This window comes from Pyricularia oryzae, chromosome 7 (genome assembly GCF_000002495.2).
Source record: "Pyricularia oryzae 70-15 chromosome 7, whole genome shotgun sequence".
NCBI lineage: Eukaryota > Fungi > Ascomycota > Sordariomycetes > Magnaporthales > Pyriculariaceae > Pyricularia > Pyricularia oryzae.
Window position 1 is genome coordinate 532295 of NC_017854.1, and position 24429 is coordinate 556723.

A 24429-nucleotide genomic window follows, 5' to 3' on the forward strand; every position below is an offset into this window, starting at 1 on the left:
GTGACAGTATTCCCCCCTTCCAGGCCGAGCTCCGTCACGGCCGGGGCCCGGGCTTATGGGGGTATCGACGGTGGAAATTCTTTACCAATTGAGCAGCGTTTTCCAGGTAATCGGCAGGTTCAGTCGTGGGTTCGCTATATCCAGCCCAACGGACGATATATTTCAGCCGGCGGCCTCCTCGGCCGCGGGTTTCCCAAAAGGAGTCGAGGATCTCTTCGACTTCGTATTCTCTCTCACCTTCCACTTCCAAATGGGGTGGCGGTGCAGGTTGTTGGCCCGGCAGGGGCTCAACGTCAGCAGGTTTTAGTCGGTTTATATTGAAAACAGGGTGTACTCTCATAGACGACGGCAGGTCCAAACGGTAGGCGTACGGGCTAATCACTTCAGAAATTCGGAAGGGTCCCAAGTTCTTCCAATCCAGTTTCTTCTGCGGGCGGGCGGTCTGGATGTTCCGTGCGTCTAACCATACATATTGGCCGACGGTAAGCCGGCGGGCCGGGGTACGGTGTCGGTTCGCCTGTTCTTCGTAACGGGCTTGGGCGGCGGTCATTTCGGCGCGGGCTTGTTCCAGAATGGTTTCCATTCGGGCGGCTAGCTTTTCGGCATCCCGCTGGGCGGGCAAAGGCTGGTTCAGGGGTACCGGCTCGAATCCCATGCGGGGATGGAATCCGTAAGTCGCGTAAAACGGGGAGGTTCCGGTGGTCTCGGACTTGTGGGAGTTGGCTGTGAATTCGGCGAGGGGAAGCCAACTTTCCCAATCATCTTGCAGGTAGGCCACATAAGCTCTCAAATATTGTTCCAGGGACGCGTTAAAACGCTCGGTCTGTCCGTCAGTCTCGGGGTGGTGAGCAGTGGATAGCAGGCTGTCGATTTTCAAACGGGTTGTCAGGTGTTTCCAAAACTTCGACACGAATTGGGTGCCTCTATCCGAAACTATCGTCAGGGGCAACCCGTGTAGTTTCCATACGTGGTGTAGGTACAGGTTGGCGGTGTCCTCGGCATTGCAGGTCCCTTTACAAGGGACGAAGTGTCTCATCTTAGTCAGGCGGTCTACGACCACTAGGATGGCGTCGTGGCCGTTGCTTTGCGGCAAATGTGTGATAAAATCCATCGACAGGTGTTGCCATGAGCGTTCAGGAGTGGGCAGGGGTCGCAGGAGGCCCTGGTGGCTTTCGCGGGACGGGTTGATTCGGCGGCAGGTCTGGCATTTCTTTACCCATAATGATACGTAATGTAGCATTCCGGGCCAGTAATATTCTCGGGACAGCAGGTCGTAGGTTTTTGCTTTGCCGGGGTGACCGGCGACGGGGGAGTCGTGGCAGCGGCGCAGAATCTCGGCTTTCAGATTATTCGAATCGGGTACGTACAGTCTATTGCGGTAATACAAATAGCCGGATCGTTCTTCGCATTCGGCCAATTGCAGCTTGGGGTGGCGGTCGGCGCCTGTCCTCAACGCTTCTAGGGCAAATTGCGTTATCGGGTCGGATTCGTATCCGGCGTCTAGTAGCTCTATCAGGTGTCTTGGCAATAGGGGTTTGTTTTGGCGGATTATGGGTTGTAACCGGGTGGGGCGGGCAGGTAAATTGTGTTCTTTCAGTACGACTTGTGTTTGGTGCTTAAGTCGTTCATCCCCCTCCTCAGGCATATCCTCTGACCTCCTGGTTAGTGCGTCGGGCTTCGCTCCTTGTTTCCCGGGTCGGTAGGTGATACGGAAATTAAATCTTGACAGGAATTCGGCCCATCGGGTTTGTCGGCGGTTGAGCATTTTCGTCGTCGTGAAATATTCCAGGTTGCGGTGGTCCGTAATTACTTGGACCGGGGACGACGTCCCTTCGAGTTCCGGGCGCCATTCTTCAAAACAGCGGATAATGGCTAGCAATTCTTTGTCGTAAATCTCGTAATTGCATTCGGTAGCTGTGTGTTTTTTCGAAAAGAACGCGACGGGGCGGAGTATTCCGTCGTCGCCGTATTGTGACAATATTCCCGCAGAAACATAATCGGAAGCGTCGGTCTCCAGGATCACATCCTTTTCCCAATCGAAGTGCGCCAGTACGGGGGCTTCGGTAAACTTTCTCTTCAGCAGTCGGAAGGCGGTTTCGCAGGCGCTATTCCATTCGAATGCGACGTTTTTCTTGGTCAATTTCGTCAAAGGGGCTACGATCTTTGAGAAATCTCGGATAAAGCGCCGGTAAAAGTTGCCAAACCCCAAAAATGCTTGTACGTCAGTAAGCTTTTTGGGTGTTTGCCAGTCCAGGACAGCGGTGATTTTTTCAGGGTCCATTTTTACGCCTTCGACGCCGACCAGCAGGCCCAGGAACTTGGTTTCCGTCACGAAGAATTCGCACTTCGCGGCGTTGGCGTATAGCCCGGCTTTCCTCAGGGCTTCCAGTACGAGTTTCAAATGTTCTTCGTGTTCTGTTCGGGTGCGGCTATAAATCAAAATGTCGTCCAGGTAGGCTGTACAAAATACGTCTAAGTATTCGCGCAGGGAGTCGTTTATATATCTCTGGAACGTCGCGGGGGCTCCCGTTAGCCCGAAAGGCATGACTAGGCTCTCGTATAAGCCGAATCTCGTGCGGAATGCCGTCAGGTATTCTTCCCCCTTTTTAATCCGAATATTGTTAAAAGCGGAAACGATATCGATTTTCGAGAAGAATTTCATGCCGGCCAGGTTGTTCAGGGTCTCTCGGACTAGCGGCAGCGGGTAACGGTCTTTTACGGTAATGTTATTCAGCGCGCGGTAATCCACGCAAAACCTCAACCCTCCTCCCTGCTTTTTCACGAACAAAACGGGCGAGGCGACGGATGACGAACTGGGTCTGATAAACCCTTTTTTCAACTCTGCGGTCAGCCATTCCTTAAGGGCTATTAGCTCTTCGCGGGACATGGCGTACAGGGGGCCGAACGGCGGCGTTTTTCCTTCTATAAGCGGGATATGGTGGTCGGACGGTCGGTGTGGGGGCAGCTTCTCGGCTTCTTGCGGGGAAAATACGTCCGCGAATTCCCGGATTGTTTCGGGCAGGGTCGGCCCGTTCCTATTTTGGGGGTCGGCGGCTAGAACCTCATTAATCTGTTTCAAGGTTACGGCGTACAGTCGGCAGGATCGGCGGCGGGCGTACATGCTCGCGGCTTGCAGGGAGATAGGGGCGATATCCATTTCGCGGAGGGACGGCGGTCGGTCAGCCTGGTACTGGGGGCGGTTTTTTTTTGGTACGGCGTGTAAAGCTTTAACCTTCTCCGGTTTGTCGGGCATATTGCAATATCGGCGGCAATAGTCGCTATCAAACGTAATAACGTGTGACGCGAATCCAATCGTTGGATCGTGCTGCTTTAGCCAAGGCATTCCTAGCACAATGGGGTAGTGGGCTAGCTGTGTGACGAAAAACAGCGCGTTTTTCTGGATGTGGTCCTTGATTTTCAATTGTCCTCGGACATAATGGGTGCACTTCCCACTTTCGGCGGTCCTTCCGTCGAATACTTCGATGTCGAATGGGTTTCGCAGCGGATATATTTGTAGTTGGCGTTCTTCGGCCCATCCTTGGTCGAGGAAGCATTTTCCTTCCGCACCGCAATCGGTGAGGGCATAGGTTGGGAGGTTTTGGCCCCCCCATTGTCAGTTCGGCAGGCAGGATCATCAGGTCGGATCGTTGGTTATATTCCTCTTCAACGGGGAACCCGTGAACGGCGGCGGCAGAGATGCGGATCGCCGGCGGTCTATGCGCGGCCTTGGCGGCCTGGGGGCGACTTATCCCAGGCGGGCTCCGTTTTTCGAACTTCGGCTGCTGGAGCGGCTGGCGTCCGAGCCGCGGCGGGGGTTTTTAGGGAGTTTGGTTTATATCTGGCGCGGGGACCTGGACCTGGACCTGGATCGTTCGATCCCGGCCTGGTGCAGCCGCGTGCGGCGGGTATCCGGTTCCGGGCATTTGGCAACGAAATGTTCTTGGGATCCACAACGGTAACATAGCATGTTTTCCTTGCGGTTGTGGCGGCGTTGGCTGCTCAGGTCCATAGGGTCGTTAAGCGGGAGCTCCGCGTTTGGCTTGGGGGCGGCCCGCGGTATGTCGGGTTGGGTTCGGGGAGCCGCGCGCGCGGGGGGCGCTGCGGCCCGAGGGGTACGTGTCTGTCTATTTTTATACTGCTGGTGCTGGCGGTAGCGGTTATCCAAGCTTTGCAGGTGTCGGGTGAATTCGTGGTATTGGCGAGATGGGGCGGGGTTGTGGAGGAGCATGTCCTGGAGCTCTTCCGATATTCCCTGGAATAAAAGAGGGGGGAGGGCATCCTCCGGCATTTCTCCTTCCAAAGACAGGCGTTGGAACTCCGACAGATACTCGGCGAAATCTACGTTCCGCTGTTTCAGGGCATATAGTTTGTTTTGTGCGTTTTGGACGTGGTCGGGGTCCCCGAATACCTCCTCTAGGTATTGGAGGAGATCCGTATAATCTCCGAATTGGGGTGTGCCTCCGACCATTTTGGGCAGGATCAGGTTGTACGCTTTACCGGACAGTCGACCGGCTATATAAATCAGGCGTGATTCGGGGTTGGGGAAGCGGTCTTTGTTTGAGGTCATTTTCCCCCGGATTTGGGTGGCGAAGCGGCGGAGGTCGGAGCGGGCGCCCGTAAATTTATCGGGGTCTGGAAGTCGTTTAGAAAGGCGGGCGGAGGCGGGATGTTCGGAAGCAGGCGGCGGAGTCGTTCCCATAGGAGTAACCATAAGGGGTTCAACAGGCGTGTTGGTAGTTGGGGCGGGGGTGGTTATGTGTACCGTGGGTAGCGTTACGGTCCGAACTTCCTTCAGTTCGGACCGTGTTTTCTCTAATTCGGCGAAAGCGGCATCCCGGGAGGTTATGGCGGAGGCCTTTTCCATGGCCATGGCCAGAATGTCGGCCTGCGCCTTGTCGCGGACACGGTCCGTTTCGGCGCGGGCGCGTTGGGTCTCGGCTTCCTGCATTTCTAGGCAGGAGTTCAGGCGGACGTTGCTATCGTGCAATAGTTGCAGCTTTTGGTAGGAATCGGAGATGTAAGACACCCATTGTTCAGGGTGTCCTTGTAGGTGTTCGATCAGTTCCTCGGTCGAATCGGTTAAGATCGGGGGTTGCAGTGACGCAGGCATCGCGGGCACCTAATGAAGGAGCTACGTAATGTCACGGGCAGGCAGGGCGGACAGGTAGGTGCGGGCGATCAGGTAACAGGACAGAGTATATTGGCTATCTAGTCTTCCAGGTACAGGGTAGCAGGTGGTTGTTGACGAAGACGTAGCTCGAGGAGCTACATATCGGAGACTGCAGAGATTTCGCGTAGATATACGCGCGCGAGGCGCTCGGCCCTCGCGCCTTCACGTGACAGGGGTTATGACTAAGCGACAGCCCAGTGGCTGTCCTTCAGGTCTGTGACACTTTGCTTGCAAAATAATATTCAACTCCTATATTTACCCCCTCATTCGTCACACGTTCTTCAACCATTGGATCTATCAGTTTTTGGGCCGTTAAAAGAAGTTTATCGACGTCAACTTGGATTTGTTAGCCAATTTTGCTGTTCAACAGTTATTAGAAAACGAAATTTCCTACTTTGTTATCGAAAAGCCAGATTAAAAGCATTTATAGCAAAAACCATTCAATCTGGTTGGCGTACAACGGGGTTATGGCCGGTAAACTTGGTTAAACCACTTTTAAGCCCTTTTTTGTTAGAAAATAGCAACGCCAACGTTATAAAAGATAAAAACAACGGTTTGCAAAGGGATAAAACACCGGAAAGCCCAGCCCAAAAAATTAACGACCCGTCTTTACTTATTTGGAAAACCCCTAAAACGACCCGAGATATCCGACTTCAACTGCAAAAACTTTCCCAATCCAACAAAACCAACGCTACTTCACGTCTTTTATTTGCAAAAGTCCAAAAAAGCTTCGAAGCCAAAGATACCCTTTTGGCTAGCGCCCAGCAAAAAATCAGCTTATTGGAAGCACAACTGGAGGCAATACGGCCGGTTAAAAGGAGGAGGGTGGTTCCGGATCCAAACGAGCTTTTGGTTAACAAACAGAACATTATTGGATTGCAGGAAAATGATATAGAAAATTTGGAACCTTTAGCTGATGAAGAAGAGGTTAATGAACCGGAGAAGCGTGAAAACGATTGTATTTTTGTCCGTTGATAATTTTATATTTAAATCAGTTTATAAAAGTAGGCATTTCGTTGTTAGATTTTCAGGGTGCCGAACAGGGGGGGTGCCGAACAGGGGGTACGCAACGTTAATTATAAACAATGACGTCACGACAGCACCGCACAGACGCAAAACGGTACCTACCTACCTACCTACCTACCTAAGGACCCGAACCAAAACCCGAAGGTCCCGTCAGTAATTCGCACAGTCTGTAGCTTAGTCGTTCCATGGTCACCAATTAAACATCATGGCAAGCGTCAACCTAATAACCGCTTTCAAAGCCGTGTGCTCCATCTTCACGGCAGCCTCTCTGCTCACCGGCACCCAAGCGATAGTCAATCCCACCGCCTTTGCAACCTCCTTCGGCATCCCCCTCGCCCAACCACCCGAGTCGCCAAAGCAAGCAGCCGCATCCACAACAGACACCACCAAGCCGCCACCACCACATCACGACCCCGCCGCGTCGAGCTACGTCGCACTCTTGGGCGCACGCCAGCTCGGGACCGGGATCACGCTGCTGGTGTTTGCGTGCCAGGGCAAATGGGTGGAATGCGCAACGGTCCTTAGCGTTATCGGACTCGTCGTGGCCGGTGCGGATGGGTACCACATCGCGAAGAACGGCAACCTCGGAGGGGGCGTATTTCACGCGGGGCCTGGGGCGGCCATCGCTGCGTTGGCTGCCGCTGTGGTGTGGTACAAGTAAGCAAATGTAGAGGGAGTCAAATCCGATGACCGTTTTCGCCAGCTTTGTGTAGACTGTACCCACAGGTGCGCGATGCAAGACAGAGAGTTATTTTGGGCGTCTGGAGATGTGCGAGTCAAAAGTGTTATGCAGGAATTGTACAGACCGGAAGGACGGAGATTTTGCCCGGTGAAAATACGAAAGGGTTTTTATGAGACGCAGTCAACGAATGTGTAGACTTTGCTGAGCTGGAAGCCTAAATTCCCTTTGGATTAAGCCTTGTATGGAACTAATGGCGAAGTACACCTTGCGATATTATGGACCGCGTTACAAGCGGTACCTGACCGATCTGATAAACATCACGTTGTTTTACCCGGACTGCACTCCGTTACAACTGCAACTGAGGCTTGCAGTTTTGTGGAGATGCTCAAACTCAACACCCTTGCGGTATCGAGGTTTGAAATGATGAGTTTAAAATACCGGGCTCGTGGTCGGGTACAAGACCTACCGACCCTCAGACATCCGGTAGCCGAACATTGAACCTTGTAGCTTAACACGAGGTTCTTTCAGTTGCTGCTTCAACGGCAGCGCTTCAGGAAACTCACCTTTACGCTCGAGTTTGAGAATACAAGACCAAAGGACAGGATCCACACATCTTACTTCCCCAGTCTCAGGGGCGTACACTTACACGTATTGTAAACGATGCCTCTATCCATAGAGCTGGAGGTGGTGCTGTGCAGACGGCGAATGCGCCACATATTCCCCGTACCATTTTTGCCCTCTCTGGTTTGATTAGGGGAGAGCGGATGGCATCCCATGTATTCCGGTGGGTATGCTCGTATGTGATGGGTAGACTTGGGGCAATGGAATACAAAACAATGGGCTAAAGGCGGGCCATCGATCCCTGTTGTTAGCACAATATATGGTTCTTTCGCATATGAATGCGGGCAAAAGTAGGTGGTTTTGCTGTCAAGGCTTGTGCGGAGGGTCTGGTACATATTTATGCATCTTGGTGAGCTGCGGTCTTGGAAATATCAGCCTTTTTCCGTTGTGCTTTTCTTTCATCTGTATTCCGGATCACAGTCTGATATCGTTATAATAAAGCCATCTGACATTCGGAAAATCAGACCAATAGTAACAAAGGATTCTAGAGAGTGCCGCATACTCATATCAGATACAGGTCTCTCCCGAGTCACTAGGGTGGTATGATGCAGGCTAGAAGTTGAAACGACCGACGAGCCAGTCTTTTGAGCTTCGTGAATCATTATTCCCCGATGCGATCCACAATTTGCAGCGAGTAATGCAGACGGGTAAACGCATTGTTCACATCAAATTTTCCACTGTGCCGGGCTTTCACATCACTCACTTGGTTGAAGCGTGATTACCCTGTCGCAGTCCTGACTTGGTGTTGGGTTTAGGCACACAAGATAATAGCGCGTAGTCTCTGAAGCGCGCATTTGGGATGCCGTAATTACTTACGGACAGACTATGAAGTATTGCGACCTTCATCAGATGCTTTCTGATTGGACGACTGTCGGACGAGGGGTTTGCAACCTGTGGCTGATGAGCAACAGAGGCTCGAGGGGTCCAATCACCGTCAGGGTTCGACCTCAAAGTATATATTGCCCTATAAAATGGTTTTGATCATGTCTCACAAAACAAACATCCTCAACAGGGACGGGATATTTATAAAATATGCCAAAATAGTTAGCAGCAGACGCTATCATTAACATCATCACCACGTTTCTCTTGATCGTGCCCTCCACAACTCATTCAACATACGCGCTCATGACTTCCAATACTGTCTCTACTTCGACCCCGAAGCACTCTTCTCCATCTCAGCCGCAATCAGAGCAATGAGCGCAGCACCGACACCAGAGCCGTCCTGAGTCAGCCCAATCGTGATTTGTTCAGCTCCCTTCTCACCGATGCCATCGATCACCCTCAGCGCCTCGTAGATCATGTCGGGGAACTGAGGGTAGAACTGGAAAAGACTGCCGTCGACACCTATGTCGATCTGCTCACCCTTCCAATCCGGGTGAGTCAGCTTGCCCGTCTTCAGGACCACAGCTGCAACAGCAACGGCTGAGAGACGAGCTGCACGTCGGCCAACAGCGGCAGATATAGCCTTGAACGCTTGCGCATCCTCGACCGATACATCATTGAGACCAACCTCTGAGCTGAGCTTCTTGCGAAGCGTGGCGAGTTCTGGAGTGTTGTCCTCTGCTGCATCTGACATGATGGCGCTGTCAACGCCATATGACGTGAACAGTCGTGAAGAGCTCGAGTTAACCTGCACCTGCTTGAAAAGCTGCACCTTGTCGTTCTTGACTGCGTCCACGACAGCTTGACGCAGAATCTCGCCGAGAAACATGCCCGATACCCGCTTCTCAAACATCTGGACGCCAGGATTGTTGCTTTCGCGGTCCAGGGCGTCGTCCCATGGTGTGCTGGGAAGCACGTTGAGCTGGTTGTCGAAGGATCCCCACTCTGCGTTGATGATCATTTCGCCCGTTGTGTCGACATAGTCGGCTCCTTTGAGGCCCTTCTTGATGCTGTCGTACTTCTCCATGTATGCTCCGTTGGTACCCGTTCCGAAAATGGCACCAAGAATGGTTCCCTTTTTGCTCGGCGATGTGTATGCGCGAGCCATGAGGGTACCGACAGTGTCGTTGACCAAGGCCGCCACCTTCACAGGCAGCTTGAGCTTGTCGAGCTCAGCCTGGAGCAAAGCACAGACGTCCTTGCCGACAGTGTCATCGATGTCGAAACCCTTGGTCCACCGGATCAAGTTGCCCTTGTTAATACCAACCTGGTCCACGGGGAAGCTGAAGGTGAAACCCAGCCTGAAGACATCCTCCTCGCGATATCCATTGGTGGCGCTGGTGGCCTCTCGGCGGCGCTTCAGGGACTCGAAGTGATCCTCGTGGTGGTCCTTGAGGAAAACCTCAATCTGCTTGGCGAGGAAGGCAAAGAGTTCTTCGGAAGTCTTGGCAACCATGAGCTCCTTTGGGATCGCGACCTTGTTGAAGTTGAGGTCGTACGTGTTGTCGCCATTGAGATGAACCGAGCAAACCCTGAAGTTTGTTCCGCCAAGATCAACCGCAAGATAAAGACCCTGTCATAATACAGACGTTAGACGCAGGGTCTTGGTTCGACCTTGGCATATTTTGGGGTTGGTTTGTAGAGGTGCGGGGAGCGCGCGGCTAAGTAGCATGCAGCGGGATCTACGTACCTGTTCTTTGCCAGAAGGAACGGCTGCGACATATGTAGGAATCTGGCTTAAGCTGGTGCCGTCCTTAGCGAGACCCTCGTCTAATGACAGGCCGCCGATTTGTTAGCCCTGGGCTAGTCTAAAGAATGGATAAAGCCGCATAAAAAAGTCTGCTGCACAACGTGGCGAACGTACCCATTTGACGGAGGAACTCCTTTACTCCCTTGTTCACATCGTCGTCCGTGTACTCGAACTGGTCGACGATGCGTTTTGTCTCTGCTGCCAAAGGCATCTTGAGGGGTCTCGAGGTCGGTGCAGCGGTGGGAAATGGCTGGTTTTCGCAGACGGCTGGCTCGTCGATCGTTGCTTGTGCGGCTGGAGAGTGTAATCCGCGCAGGAAAGGATTGACCTCGAGCAACGTTGAGTACTGCAGCTTTGCGTCACGAAGAATAACTTGAAGACCCTAAACAGAGACGGGGGAGGAGTTTTGGTTTTTAGCAAAAGATAAAGACACAAAAAACAACCTTTGGAAAATAGGCCCGAATATGCCGGAGAGTTCAATTGAACTTGGACGATCAAAGTAGCGCATGCGCCAATTTAATAGCAGGCACGACGTGCTATAAATGCGGGGAGATCCAGTCGCACGAGGCCAAGCTGGTGGGTGATGATGTTATGTTGACAAGGGAAGGTGGGGCAGTATTGACGGAGGGACGAGAAAGAACCCATTCAGTAGTCGCTGCGATTACTAAGATTTGATTCCTTGGCACAGAATTGACTCCTGGGTAGAGGGAAATGTCGTAGTGCTGGGGCTGGGCAGGGTAGAAGCAGGCATATTACATCCAGGGAAAATGGGACAAGGAGCAGATAGATAGCAGATATGTGAAAGAAATTTTTGGGGGGCCATTACTCACCACTGCTAATATCAGAAACCCAACGGTGACAATATGAAAAATGTTTCGATTTTGTTTTTGACTCTTGGTATGCGCGTTTTCCATAGTGTCCGCCATACCGTTGCTCATCTCCCTGCTAGCCATCTTAAGTGTCGCTTCCAGAGGTCTGCCACCAACTGGGAACATGCAGTCGGCGGCGGCGTCAATCCCGAGATGCGGCCAAAGACGATAGAGTACTGTACTCGTTGCCTCTACAGTGTACGGGTATTGGTGGCCAGCCTGTCACGGCTGCAGGACGCTGTCGACGTGGCTTTTCCTCCTACTGCAAGGACAGGGTTTCAGCAGTGCGCCGAGGTGTCACTTTTTGGTGGCTTTCGAATTATCGTATTAATTGGGTGTACATATACGTCCCGATAGTCGTTGGGTTGATCGTCGCTATATCGTGGAGAGGTATCTTTTTTCTCCCTCGTGAACCACCAGAAAGGGTCGACGGCAGACAAATAAAAAGAATGGATTCGAGTTGTGCAAAGCGGCGTACCACGAATCCCGGCACGGTTCGATCGCTAGAGCGGCACGGCTAGGCGAAGAGCATGCAGCTTAACAGCACACGAATACAACGTTTGACTGGGCTCTCGCAAATTATAAATTACTGTAAGAAATGAAAAGGTGCGAAGCAAGATGATAGTAGAAACTGAAGGTAAATGGCGGAGAGAAAGAACTTGGATCGCTCAGGCTTCACCGACACAATTGCTGCAATGTCTGGTCCCAGGTTGCCTTGTCTCCTCCCTGGTCCGACGCAGCAAAAAGTGGCGGGAAAGATCAAGATCGAAGAGGGGAAAGGGGGTGGGTGACGAAGGAATTCTACCAGGGGGCGATTTGGGGCAATGTAACAGGAGCTTCGTTTGGAGAGATCAGTGAAAAACTGACAAAATCTCCAGAACTGTAGATTCACAGAATGCAAGTTAACTGAGGAAAAAAAGAGAAAAAGATCCTGTTTTGCGTCTATCTTCGGAGGTTTATCACTCGCTTGGCTCGGGCCTCTGACGACAGCTTTCGCCATTTTCTTGTTGGGGAAAATGGCAATCCAATCTACGACTGTGGGGGCCCTCATCTCCTCATTTAAAGGCGCCGCCAGCTTGGATCCAGTGAGACACGATCGTCTGTTTACCATCAATGCCTCTTGACATCGCACGTCAGGCTGCTCCGGTTCGGTTTCCCCGCGTTCTCCATCGGTGCAAGGCGCAGCCATTCAGACGCCTTGATCAAAACTTAATTGCCAATCAATAAGTAGACCCAGGTAGTTCCCTGGTGTGGAGTTGGCAACTGCGCGCACATCTATCCGATGTCTCTGTCTACCAGCAGTCCGGGGGAGTTTGAAACGTGTATGGAGGCGCGTGACGATTTCCACATAGTACAAGTTGAGATTCAAATGGAAAGCAAAGGAATTGTTCGAATTTGTTGCTCATTGACATCCGAAGGGTTGCAGTTTCAGTAATTGTGCATAAACCATTGTTTTGAGAATATTGGATCACGTGGCACCCCCGACTCCCGTTGGATTGGAGCTCAAATACGAAAGTACGTATTAGGTGCATTATCGAAGGTCATGCATATCCGAAGCCAGCCGCAAACCTGATGATTTGCATATTGGTTAAATACCATGGTCTTGTTTGGTAAGGGCTCCAACGTCAGAGAAATGTCGTGCTTCTAAGGGTGCTCGGCACATTTTGGCACACTTCAAAGTCTGCAGGAGTCAAAAGGGACGAGACCAGACTAAAAGTCATGCCTATGGGCTACTGCATGCAGGGTCCGCATTCAGGTTAAAATATCAAATTGCCAGTCGGATTCTCGACACATGTGTAATTATTGTCTATCTTCATGCGTTAGGAGATGTATGTCTTGACAGAACGCCGACATTCTTAGCGTGAAAAAAAGACACGCAAGCGATGATTGATCTTGCAACCATATCTATGACACTCATGAATCCACCCACTCAAGGTGGATGTAAAAGCCGCAACTAGCGTGGACTAAACACATTGTTTAGATTATGCTTCGCATAGGCTGAGAATTTTCATGCAGGTCTCGTCCAGGTCGGTCGCAAATGTAGTGGCAGACGGGCCGCGTAGTAGACACCTGTGCAACAAATACAATAATATACTGCTGTATCCCTAACAATAAATTCTGTGGTGGCCGGCGAGGCATTGTTAAATTTTGCATCCATCTCTTTGCAATGTTGTCAATTTCCTATCACAAGCTGCCATCGTACCACATAGAGCAAGTCGTTCGAGGACGAGTAAGGATTCCGTAGCATGGCGAGTTTCAGCAACCGGAGCATCCGTGGCTTATCATGCCAAGATAGGTAGGTACCTTACCTAGGTACCTACCTCCTGGTAGATACGTGGTAGTCTGGTCATACCCCCACCGAACTGAGGCTCGGGTCGATCCGGTCACCGAATTGTTTTTGCCACTGGCTTCAGCGTTACTGTAAATGTACATTTACTAGCTCATGCTTCACTATGCAATTACATTATGACAAATAGGTAGTTATAGAGATATTGATTGATCCCTTGAATCCTTAAGGCTCGCTTGGGGCCATATGCGGGGTTCACAAGTGCGGCTTAGCAGCACCACCGCCTCAATTACATAGGACGCTGGCAGCTCGCAGTCGCTTTCGGAAGGACCTGCACATCCTCAGCCACAGGGGAAAAGTCCTACGGACTAGGGTACCGGCTTGACTGGATCCAGAAAAAAAAAGTCCTGGATTGGGGTTTTCAGGGAACAGGGGCCCAAGGCCACACTTCAGGACCCAGCCCCGCCATTGACTAAGGTACCTTCGCGACGATTGTCTGGTTGTGGTTGTGCTCTGGCCTCGTTCTCGCTCAAAGAATGAATGGCGCAGTAAGTATCATAGTAGATTCGACCCCACCAGTTGGCGATGCTCACTGTATAGACTGATTGATCGTTATACGCAGTACCTAGGTATATATCTACATTATCTCTCTCTGTGCTACAATCGCCAGGTTTTCATATTTCCCCCCTTAAATTGGATGGATTCAATAGAATGAGACCTTATACGGATCGAATGCATAACTGGCCTTAGTGCTTATACCTTTTCTAAAGTAAGGTACATTTGCCAGGATTTTGGTGGTTTCTCGAGTAAGCTGTTGATTACTTTACTACTCGAGGCCCCAACCCCCAACCGCCAAAGTCACCATCGAAACATTTGATGGCAAAAAGTTACGAAGTAGGCCCTATATATGATAACATTTGCTTGCCTAGATTACCTAAGGTAGCTATGTAGCAGCTACTTGTTCTAGAATTTTCGAGATGTCGGTTGCCAGAGACAAGCTTGGTCACTAGGTACTCTTGACGGCCTAAAGCAGAAAGCAGCATTATAAACAGACAATGAGGCAATTGCAAAACAACGTAAACTTTTTCATCCCCGTGGAGTTACATACTGCAATGGGCTTCCTTTCCCTGACAAAGACGGAAAGACGGATTAGTGAGCCAGGACGGACGTTTAGGGAGCTATTGGTCGATCTTTGTTCGATTGTGTCCATCATTTGTGTCATCACATTCTTAGCTATTGACTTGGGTCAACGTCAGCTTGTAATCTTCTTCACCTTCTGCTTCAAAAAAGAGTTTTCACACGATCAACACAAGCAACTGCCCCTATATGGTAACTCTCCTCGAGTAAAACTGAATTTATTTGAACCAACATTCTCTTGATTTCCTCCAACGCTTCACTCCTGCCCCGAATGTCATCTAATGACCTCCATGCCATCTTAAGCTGCCGACGCTAATATCTTGATTTTGACCCCACCTCGCACCGCTACCTCAGCCTTACCAGCAGTCAGCTGCACTGCACGTCCATTGACGCTACGTGACGTTTTTTGGTTCCCGTCCATCGACAGAAGAAAAATCCGAATTCCTCAATTAGCGCTCCCGGAACCGCTAGCTTTCTTTAGCAAAAAAAAGGAAGAGAGCTCATCCCCGTTGATAAGACGCAACAAAACGGAAGATTTTCCGGAAGTCGGAACACAATTGTCCAAACAAGGAGGTAGCTTGATTTCTCATCAAGTTGTTCCAAAGAGGTGATCCATCAACCAAGTCGAACAAGAGTCAGCTTCAAAAGTGGAGGTTTAGTGCACGGCTGCGCTTGCGGGGGCCCCACTGCATTTTGATCCAATAGAACGGCCCTTCTGGAGCTGTCACGACCGTTTCGTTGGTTCTGCCCGTGCTGTGCCGGAGCTTGTCACCGGCTAGGAAGATAAGGTATGGATGGTACAGCCCCCTTCCTGGTAGTGGAGGTACACCGGCCCGCCTCAAGCTGCTGCTGCTTTCTGCCCTGGGCTCCAGTATTGGCCGTCCTGGGGTCCTGAGAATAGGTGCTTGCTTGTCTGCCTGCAGCACCATCTCACGTAGGACTCGGGAGAGCTCCGCACCTCATCACCTCGCAATTCAGAGTCGCAATCGACAGAGTCAGCCCACTAATCAAAAAGGAAAAAAAGAACAGGTCTTTCACTAATTTTTCACTTCTTGCTGCCCTCTAGACACGCCCATTGTGGATTGATTGTTTCACTGATTGGAATCGCTGTCGCTCGCCCCTCCCCCTCACTACCTAGATAGGCCAGTCAGGTCAGGTCGGTATTTTTGCCGCCCGGCTGTTGCTTGCTATTATTGCTCGCTCTGCCGCGCATTTTTGCTTATGATCGATCCACCATAGCCTGCCCTGCGTCTAGTCTAGAATACCACCAGCCCGCCCAGTCCTGCCCAACCCTTCCCCGCCGTGTTCCCCGTCAAAGTCCTGCCATTTGCCACGGGGTCTACTGTCTCCTTCAATTCGACTTTTGTCAAGGACACCCAAGGCGCAGTCGGTGTGGTAGTGCCGCTGCCCCGACGATCCTCAGGTTGACTCGAGTCGACAAGAGCGACGTCCTGGCCTGGTCCTGCAGTCGACCTGGTCCCTTGTCGTTGAGCCGTCTTAAGTCAACGCAACCCGGCGCCACGCTTGGTGGTCTCCATTTCTCAAAACCGAATCGGCCCCTCACTCGTCTGTGCTGGGCGTGCTGACACAACCCAAATCTTGCCTGACCCCCCCTTCGACCTGGGCCCTCGTAACATTCCTGCCACCACTACCTTCGACAAGCGCACGCCACTTGTTCATTCCATATGAGTTCTATGAACTCGCGCTTCAAAGCCTTGGGTTTTGGAAAACGTCGATCAACTGCCAGCATTCAAGCCGAGACGCCGACCCAGCAACCAAACTCGCAATCCGGGACCCCTCCTCCCGCTGGTCCCCCCTCGCAGATCCCACCCGGCCCGCCCCAGCTTCCACCCGTTTTTGCCAACGTTCGTCCTGCTGCCGGTCCTGCGCCTTCGATCGCCTCAACCTCCTCCCAACAGAGCCTGCCAATGAATCATCCGGGCGCTGGTCCTCGCCCGCCTAGTTATACGGCAAACTACCCTCCCCAAGGCGGTCCTCCCCCCCTCGGTCGCCAGAGCCCTCTCAACCAAGGTCAGAATCGCACTCCTCCTTCGCAAATGATTGGCGGTCCACCTCCGATCAACACGGGCGCCCAGGGCGTCACCGGCTACCCGCCGCCCATGGGTGGCCCTCCGCCTGGTGCTGGTGGCCCTCCGGGCTACGCTGGTGCCCAAGGATACCCGCCTCCCGGTCCTCCCCAGCCCCAGGGCAACATGCCGCTTGGTGGTCCGTACCAAAGAAGTGCCGCCGCCGAGGTTGAAGGTAACAGCAGGAGCAAGGCACAATTGATTGTCGGCATTGACTTTGTGAGTAAACCAATCCATCTGTGCATGTCACCACGCAGCCGTCTAATTTTGGACATCTCGTTGACCTTTGTTATCTCTTCTAGGGCACAACCTTCTCCGGCGTCGCCTTCGCGTTCGCGACAAACAACGAGGCAAAGGAGGATATCATTACCGAATGGCCTGGTGCTGGTTCATACACAAAACAAAAGGTGAGAACAGAAAGTTTACATTGGCATGGCAGAGATCTTCAGCATGAAAAAGCTGGTTGCATCACCATGACTTCTGCTTGTGTGGCCTTGTCCCTCCCCCTTGTGCAATTTTCTCGAGCATATGGCTGACATCATACCATAGATTCCCACTGTTCTATACTACGACCAATACCAAAAGGTCGTCGGATGGGGCCCCGATATCGCCGATGCGCTTGCACCAACCGGCTACCCTAAACCGGGTGTGCAAAAGGTCGAGTGGTTCAAGCTGCAGTTGATGCTGTCAGGAAACACCTACATCGACCCCATCAACTTGCCTCCTCTGCCTCCGGGCAAGTCTGAAATCGATGTTGCCGCCGACTACCTCTTCAAGCTTCGCCAGGCGATGCGCTCAGCCCTTCAAAAGACCTTGGGTGAGGTGTTTAACCGAGAGGAGCGCAACATCCGCTACTACCTTACAGTCCCCGCCATCTGGAATGATGCTGGCAAGGCTGCAACGAGGGCGGCCGCCATTCAGGCCGGCTTCCTCCGCGATGAGAATGACAACAGGCTGACCCTGGTCAGTGAGCCCGAGGCTGCTGCGCTGTTTTGCTCCAAGACCGGTCTGCTCAACCTCAAGGTGCACGATGCTGTGCTCATTGTCGATTGTGGTGGCGGTACTGTCGATTTGATCGCATACGAGGTTGAGGATGAGAATCCATTCACAGTAGCCGAGTGCACTGCAGGTTCCGGTGATTCCTGCGGATCTACTGCGCTCAACCGTAACTTCAGCAACATCCTGCGTACCAAGATTCGCAAGATGAAGCTCCCCGACGGTTCAAAGACCGCTGGTCGTGTGTACGCCAAGTGCATCATGGACTTTGAGAACCGTATCAAGGCGGATTTCCGTAACAACGGACAGAAGTGGGCCGTTGACGTCGGTATCGAGGCCGAGTTCCCCGAGGCAGGCATCGAGGAGGGTTACATGACCTTCACCAACGAGGAGATTCTGCAGTGCTTCGAGCCTGTTGTTAACCGCATTCTTGAGCTCGTGCGCAACCAGATCATCGCCATTCAGGCGCAGAACAGGACGCTCCAGAACATCTTGGTGGTTGGTGGTTTTGGTGCATCCGAGTATCTCTTCCAGCAGATCAAGCTGCACGTACCCCCACAGTTCCAGTCCAAGGTTGTACGGCCCATGGACTCAGTAGCTGCTATCGTGAAGGGTGCGGTCACTGCCGGTATCACAGAAAGGGTCATTACACACCGTGTTGCTCGACGACACTACCTCATGGCAACTCTGCAGCCGTTTAAGGAAGGATACCACCCCGAGGCCTACCGTGTTCCGTCCCTCGACGGAAAGGATAGGTGTAAATTCACCAGGCAAATCTTCGTCCAAAAGGGACAAAAAGTCAAGATCGGAGAGCCGGTCAAGGTTTCATTTTTCAGGCAGGTCGCACCGGGCGCAACGCTCATGTACGAGGATATTCTGTACGCCTGCGACGACGATGTTTGCCCGGAGTACACCAAGGACCCTCGTAAGTCGACTGCTCCCCAGCGTTACCCATACACCAAGGTTGAAAGATAGGAGGACTAATGAATGTTTCGGATGAATAGGTATCAAGGAGGTCGTGACCCTGACTTCGGACCTTTCGCGCAAGAACCTAGAGAAGGACTTTGAGCGCATGGATACGCCGCAGGGAACATTTTACAGGGTGTACTTTGACATTTACCTGACGCTTGATGGTTCCGAATTTAGCGCCGAGTTGGTGTGCCAAGGAGAGGTCATGGGGCGGTGCAGAGCCCGATTCCGATAGACAAGGGAAGGAGGGATCTACGAAGGTATTGGTTCCGGGAGCATGGGGGAAGATCAATGTTTGGAAAGATATCATCAAAACGAGGAGTTTCTGTCTTTTTTTTTCGTCTTTCATTTCACCAATACGTCGGTGCACTTTATTATACTATTTTCTCGCCGACAATCGATGGGACCCAACCTAGAAAGCCGAAGCTAATGCTCGGGATGCTTTCACGTTTCATTATTTGCTAATAGACATGTTGGCAAAGCACCGATTTCCTTCTGCGATGTGTTCACATCATCTCAAGTACCCGTTTTTTTCTACGGCCAAGGTTCGTTTTACTTTTCCTTTGCTTTCATGGGTCATTGCTTGTTTCTCGAGCTAGATTAGCCACGGCCGCACGCTACGATGAATTGATACCTAAAGAAAGATAACCGCTGCGATATTGATTCTGATTTGGGAGCTTGGGTACCGATGGCCAGTCGGCCGGGCCCGTTCGGCAATGTTGAGGCTAGTCGTCGTTCAACAAGATGCCTTCGATATTCCTTCCTCAAGACTCTGACGACAGCTACAGGCAGAGAGCAGTTGTCCAAAGACGAGCTTTGCATGATTTGAGCCTTTCTTTCTTGCGCATGTTGACTGGCCATGCGTGAGGTTGGTGCTCGCACAAAGAGGAGGGTTTTCAAGCTGGAGAAACTGCCCCCCTCGGCACCAGTGATAGCCTCTGGACCTAGACACTTGCGGGTGCTAGTTGTCAAGGAATTCCTGGGGACGGGCATGGCCACGACGACTGCATCCAAGACCACAGTCACTTGATACCCTGCTGCAAGAGATACCGCATCCACCATGCAGGCGACGGGGGCGTACAATTGTATATGCTGCTGGGAGGCTAAATGTCGGAGGTCCCCGCTAGAGGTTATCATCTAAGGGGTTGCTGTATAGTTCGGGGGTGGGGGGTATAGTCGGGATCGTCTATTTTGCTTTTTCTTTTTTTTTTCGTTTTCTCTTCTTTTTCCCCTTCATTCTTTCTCGTCATCGTGTTGCCTATGGCAGGGTTGCTTAGTAGTAATCAACACACCACCTCTTGGGAATTTCCTGAGGCTATTTTGCGATTGGATCGCTTCCGACGTTTGACCTGTTCCCTTTGCGCTGGGGAAAGGGGGGGAGAACAAGAAAAAGAAAAAGAGCACAAGCAGGAGAAACGTATCGCGTGATGGGTATGCCGGTGGGTACAAGCGTTGCCGGCAAGATCTTGACGAACGGTTTTTTTTTTGTTTTTAATTTGATTTGGCGGCTTACTTTTCCATCGAGGGGGAAATCGCAAGTCTGTGATGGGATCTGGAAAGAAATTAGGTAGAAACTTGATGTCGCGGGCTTGCATGAACGTGCAGGAAACGTATGTAGGGAGGGAGGAGTGGTAGGAGTGCAGCAAAGTGGCGAACAGCCAGCGCTTCGTCGAGTGCATGGTCTCTTTTTTTTGCTGTTCATTTTTCGGGTTTGAGGCATCGATAAGCCGGTTGTTTTTTTTTGCTGATCATTGCTCCTGTCAAAACTGCTCAGATGACCTTTTTCAAAGGCACGTCCAGCTGCTGTACCCTTCCCACCCTGCTTTTTTTCTGTGCATCTGTCAAGTTTCTTCGGGTGCACGTTTCGAACCTTGAGCTGGAAATATGGCACTCTGTACCACCCAAACTGTACCCAACGTTTGTTCCATTCCAGCCCGAAGAAGCCCCTTTTCCACTTCACTTGTCACCGGCCGTAACAGCTTTTCCCGTCACCAAACAACTTTTGTTTTGTTTTTTTTGCAACCCGCGGGGGTCCGACTTGTCGATTTCCCCTTCGTCGTTGCTTTTTTTCTTCTCTCTTAGGCCCGCGGCGACATCCGTCGATTTTGCTGTTGCCCAGATTTAGAATGGATCGTGAGGCTTTTTTTTTTCTGCCAAGGGACGTGATTTTTTGATAGCTTCGATTGTCACGATGATGCTACTGCAGGGAAAGTGAGTGATAGAGGGCACGTTTGATGATCTAGGCTTGCTAGGCTACGGGGATGTTTCATTATCGTTCCTTTTGCTTCTTCTCCTGATTTTCCCTTGTCCATCGTACAGTTCCATCTGCATCGACATACTACCCCCCCCCCCCCCCCCCCCCAAAAAAAAAAACAAAAAAAAAAAAAAGGGTTTGCAGAATAACAAAAAAAAAGACCCCCAGACGCAACCAATCACAAGCAACCGCGTCACAAATTCCCCCCATGCAACGCTGCTTGGCCTTTTTTTACTGCTTGCAAGGCAGCTTGTCAGGAGTCTCGGTCCGCATTTGGTGGTGTTTTGTGCTTTGCCTCTTTTGTTATGGGCGAATCGCTTTCTTGGAGGGGAGGGGATCCACGTCGTTGCATGGAAGGAAGGCAAGGGAGGTAGTATGCACACTGCACAATACCGCGCGTCTTTTCCTTGCAGTGGTTGTTTCTTTTTTGGCATGTCAAGTGGATAGGACAAATAACAGACGTATGGACAGATCGCCGGATCTTTGCTGTCTCTTTTTCTATTTTTTTTTCATCTCTTGTCCCTCTAGCAAAAGAAAAAGAAAAAGTAAGAAATGACAACGGAATATTGCATATTCTGTTACCGACTAAACACTTGGCAGTAACACAAGAAAACAAACAGATACTATACGTATTTCGTATTGTCTGCCCCAGCCAGAATCGACAACTTGCAATGAGAACCGGTTACTGGAAGGATAGTGTCCCTCATTTGTTTTGCTGGGGGATGAGCAGACCATGATTAAGAATTAGTCTTCGCGCCAAATAAGGGTCCATGCCTTTCTGGATGCATTTCTACAACACAACGTACATATATAATTACTGATCAAATAAATTTTGATGTGCACACTTGAGAGAGCCGCATTCAATGACAACCGAGCCCCGCATCAAACACAGGTTCCCCCCGAAAAGCCAAGACCCCTTTCCATCACAGTTTGGACGGACAGCTTCCCGAAGTGATCCCGGCCGGCAAGGTAGATGGTTCCCACCATTAGACCCACGAGATTACTCTTTCGGCGCCGGGCCGGCAGCCATATTTTTTTTTTTTTTTTTTGCTCGTTTTTTGCTGGCTTATTTCCGTTATCTGTCTGACTGGATCATGTCATTCGATCGTCATCAGCTTCGGGGGGACGAGAAAGGGGAAAAAGTGAAAGACAAAGAAAAGAAACGAGGAAAAAAAAGTGAGGTGCTCCGTCATCAGATCGTAGCCCAGTTCTCTCTAGCGTCAACCCCAAGCTTTTACTTTGTTGTACGGATTGACAAGCCCGCCGCCAAGGGGTCCTGGGGGTCCTCCTGGCGTGAATACGGGAATCGAGACAGAAAAAAAAACAAATAACAGGGTGCAAGTGGATAACGGAGAATCCCATCGCCTCCTCGGTTAGCAGCATCTTGTACTGGAATACAAAAACCGGGTAATTTGTTTGATAGGGAAACACAGGCACGAAGAAGCCAGTCTAGCCTCATCCTGGGACTTGGCAAGTCTATATAATTCCTTGTACTTTGATTCGTGCAACCTGTCGAGTCCCGCCCGTGGAGAAGAGGCGTTGTGTTCTTTTTTTGCGATGCCGCTCCTTCGGATAGCTCTGCGAGCTTGCAGCGAGATTTGCGATGCAGAAGAAACCTGCTTTTTTGCTTTACGTAAAATAAAAGCAACAAATGAGTAAGAAAAAGAAGATATATAGAGAGGTAAGATAGAGGCTGCCAAAGAACGCACTAGGCGAAAATGGTAAGAAAATTGGCCAAAAAGATAGCTACAACAAGGTCAGGTACTCGAAGTGAAAAAAGTCATTCTCTGGCTTGTCGTTAGTTTATTCTCACTTACACACCGATTTCCCATCCTATTCGACAATCAGGTAGGTATCTAGATCGGTTGCTTGCTTACAAAGAAGCAAAAAGAGCGGAGTCTGCCAGGCTATTCTTGCCCCGCCTGAGCCTGATCTGATAGTCTGCAGGTGTCCCTTTCTTACACCCGCATCCGCATTCACAGTACCAACCTGCATCACTCCATTTATTCGCACGAGCTCCGAAAAACAGCCGCGACAGGAAAGATGCAGCGAATTGCTTGTTTACCGTGAGCGATGACGGAGGTCATTACGGAGTTATCACATGGAAAGAAACACGAAAAACAATGAGGAAACGGATGAGAAAAAGGAAACAAAAGCAAAACTACGCACCCCCCCCCTCCCTGAAAGCACCAAGGAACCATGATTGGCAAACACATGGGGTATTCTTTTGACGGTCACACTGCACCATGACTGCAGCCCATGCTTTTTCGTACGATTGCGAAAAAAAAGAAGATTTGTCAGAAAAGAATGGTATTGGACAATCCAGGTAAAGCATAATGTTGGTTTACGGATTTAAAGCGATAAAATTCGGAAAAATTCCCAAAGGCAATGCAATAAGCTGACCTTCGGGAAAGTATTGTAATGGCTTCTCATTCCCTAAACCCCTCATGCTCCAATAAGATCATCGTGGGAGAGAGAGAAAGAGAGAGCGGCGAGGAGCCGCCTTTGACATCACCAAGACCAGTCCACCAAGGAGCATGCTCCGGAGCAAGTAGACGAGAGGGCGGGTTCGCTTGGAAATTTACCGTAGACCTCTTTCCACTTGTACGGATACAGGAGCACGAGGGGGGGCCAGACCCCTTCCCTCAGCCCTCGCTAAAACGCCCCAAGGACCAGGTAGAATATTTTTGGTTCGCTTATCTTTCTTTTTTGCTTTTGTCTCATTCTCTTGCTCCTTTTCTTGATCTCTGTCAAGTTTTGTTGTTATTTCAATGATCGACGCTGTTATCTGCCAAAAGAACTGCGTACGGACTAGGTAGGTAGGCAGCTTGGCAGCAAAGGCAGGGAAACTTGTGTGTGTGTGTGTGTGTGTGTGTGTGCCTGGTGCGTGTGTTCTTTTTGGTCCCATCGTACCAGTGGCTTAATTTCTTTTTTTTTCCATTTCTTCTTCTTTTCCTCTTTTCGTCTTGTCCTTCCCACCCTTTTACGCATCTGCCGAATCCGCTCCCTCCACAAACGCACGCACACGCATCCGAACATCTTTTTTGTGATAACTGACAAGATGGCACCACCGCATCCGAAGAAACCCAATTTCCCAGGGATGCGGGTAATGTGGTCTGACGTGAGCTTTCTTCTTTTTCTCCCCTTTCGCTTTCTGCTTTTAGCGGTGGTTACCCCCAACCTGGACAAACACAACCAACCACCATTCGTTTCAGGGTATATTTCCACTGTATTATTACACACAAACGAAAACAGACCACCTTCAATTGCTAGGATTGTTGCGTACGTTACCTCCCATTTTCCCAGGTTCCTGGAAACCGTGAGAGGATTTGATCATTGGTGGAACCACACCACCACCACAATTATTTTTCTCATTCGTCACATAGCTTGTCGCCCATCACGCATTTCCCAACCTTGTCAGAATTGAGGAACAGACGGGATATGGGATATGGTATATATATATGCAATCAGAAATGTACAAGTTTTGCCCGTTTGTACTATATTCGAGACGAAATCAAACATCGGTCAGATACGCACAACTGGTAGGACCAATGATCGTACGCAAAGACTCTTGTTTTTATCTTGCCTCCACCACCAACAACCATAGTGAAATGGTCGTCGACGTAATGACCGGTGTAAGCAAGCACGATTCTCGTTGAAAGGAAGAAAGAAATAAAAACTTCTGTAGGCTGCTACGGG

The 24429-nt window shown here is 50.8% G+C and overlaps 4 protein-coding genes across 4 annotated transcripts; 2 read left to right on the forward strand and 2 right to left on the reverse strand.

Moving 5' to 3' along the window:
• Positions 1 to 6332: 6332 nt before the first annotated feature.
• Positions 6333 to 7642, forward strand: MGG_03042 (uncharacterized protein). Its single transcript, XM_003720593.1, has one exon. The coding sequence runs from the start codon at positions 6402 to 6404 to the stop codon at positions 6855 to 6857; it is 456 nt and encodes a 151-aa protein (XP_003720641.1). The 5' UTR covers positions 6333 to 6401; the 3' UTR covers positions 6858 to 7642.
• MGG_17880 (uncharacterized protein) lies at positions 7288 to 7761 on the reverse strand. The gene is made up of 2 exons (XM_003720594.1): positions 7525 to 7761; positions 7288 to 7441 (listed from the first exon to the last, which is right to left on the reverse strand). Exons 1-2 carry the CDS (start codon positions 7652 to 7654, stop codon positions 7341 to 7343), a joined length of 231 nt encoding a protein of 76 aa, XP_003720642.1. The 5' UTR covers positions 7655 to 7761; the 3' UTR covers positions 7288 to 7340.
• Positions 7762 to 8432: 671 nt separating this feature from the next.
• On the reverse strand, positions 8433 to 12036 carry MGG_03041 (glucokinase). The gene is made up of 3 exons (XM_003720595.1): positions 10246 to 12036; positions 10072 to 10151; positions 8433 to 9954 (listed from the first exon to the last, which is right to left on the reverse strand). The coding sequence occupies exons 1-3, from the start codon at positions 10340 to 10342 to the stop codon at positions 8644 to 8646; spliced, it is 1488 nt and encodes a 495-aa protein (XP_003720643.1). The 5' UTR covers positions 10343 to 12036; the 3' UTR covers positions 8433 to 8643.
• Positions 12037 to 15253: 3217 nt separating this feature from the next.
• MGG_03039 (hsp70-like protein) lies at positions 15254 to 19135 on the forward strand. The gene is made up of 4 exons (XM_003720596.1): positions 15254 to 16730; positions 16814 to 16918; positions 17061 to 18432; positions 18512 to 19135. Exons 1-4 carry the CDS (start codon positions 16110 to 16112, stop codon positions 18709 to 18711), a joined length of 2298 nt encoding a protein of 765 aa, XP_003720644.1. The 5' UTR covers positions 15254 to 16109; the 3' UTR covers positions 18712 to 19135.
• The last annotated feature ends 5294 nt before the right edge of the window (positions 19136 to 24429 follow it).

What these genes read in the sequence shown, in the direction of transcription:
- MGG_03042 (XM_003720593.1), top strand. Translation starts at nt 6,402, where the DNA reads ATGGCAAGCGTCAACCTAATAACCGCTTTCAAAGCCGTGTGCTCCATC.
- MGG_17880 (XM_003720594.1), bottom strand. Translation starts at nt 7,654, where the DNA reads ATGGGATGCCATCCGCTCTCCCCTAATCAAACCAGAGAGGGCAAAAAT. An exon ending in AGGCATCGTTTACAATACGT is followed by an intron (nt 7,442 to 7,524) that starts GTAAGTGTACGC and finishes TCGAGCGTAAAG; the next exon opens with GTGAGTTTCCTGAAGCGCTG.
- MGG_03041 (XM_003720595.1), bottom strand. Translation starts at nt 10,342, where the DNA reads ATGCCTTTGGCAGCAGAGACAAAACGCATCGTCGACCAGTTCGAGTAC. An exon ending in GGAGTTCCTCCGTCAAATGG is followed by an intron (nt 10,152 to 10,245) that starts GTACGTTCGCCA and finishes GCCTGTCATTAG; the next exon opens with ACGAGGGTCTCGCTAAGGAC. An exon ending in TTCCTTCTGGCAAAGAACAG is followed by an intron (nt 9,955 to 10,071) that starts GTACGTAGATCC and finishes GTATTATGACAG; the next exon opens with GGTCTTTATCTTGCGGTTGA.
- MGG_03039 (XM_003720596.1), top strand. Translation starts at nt 16,110, where the DNA reads ATGAGTTCTATGAACTCGCGCTTCAAAGCCTTGGGTTTTGGAAAACGT. An exon ending in TGATTGTCGGCATTGACTTT is followed by an intron (nt 16,731 to 16,813) that starts GTGAGTAAACCA and finishes TATCTCTTCTAG; the next exon opens with GGCACAACCTTCTCCGGCGT. An exon ending in GTTCATACACAAAACAAAAG is followed by an intron (nt 16,919 to 17,060) that starts GTGAGAACAGAA and finishes ATCATACCATAG; the next exon opens with ATTCCCACTGTTCTATACTA.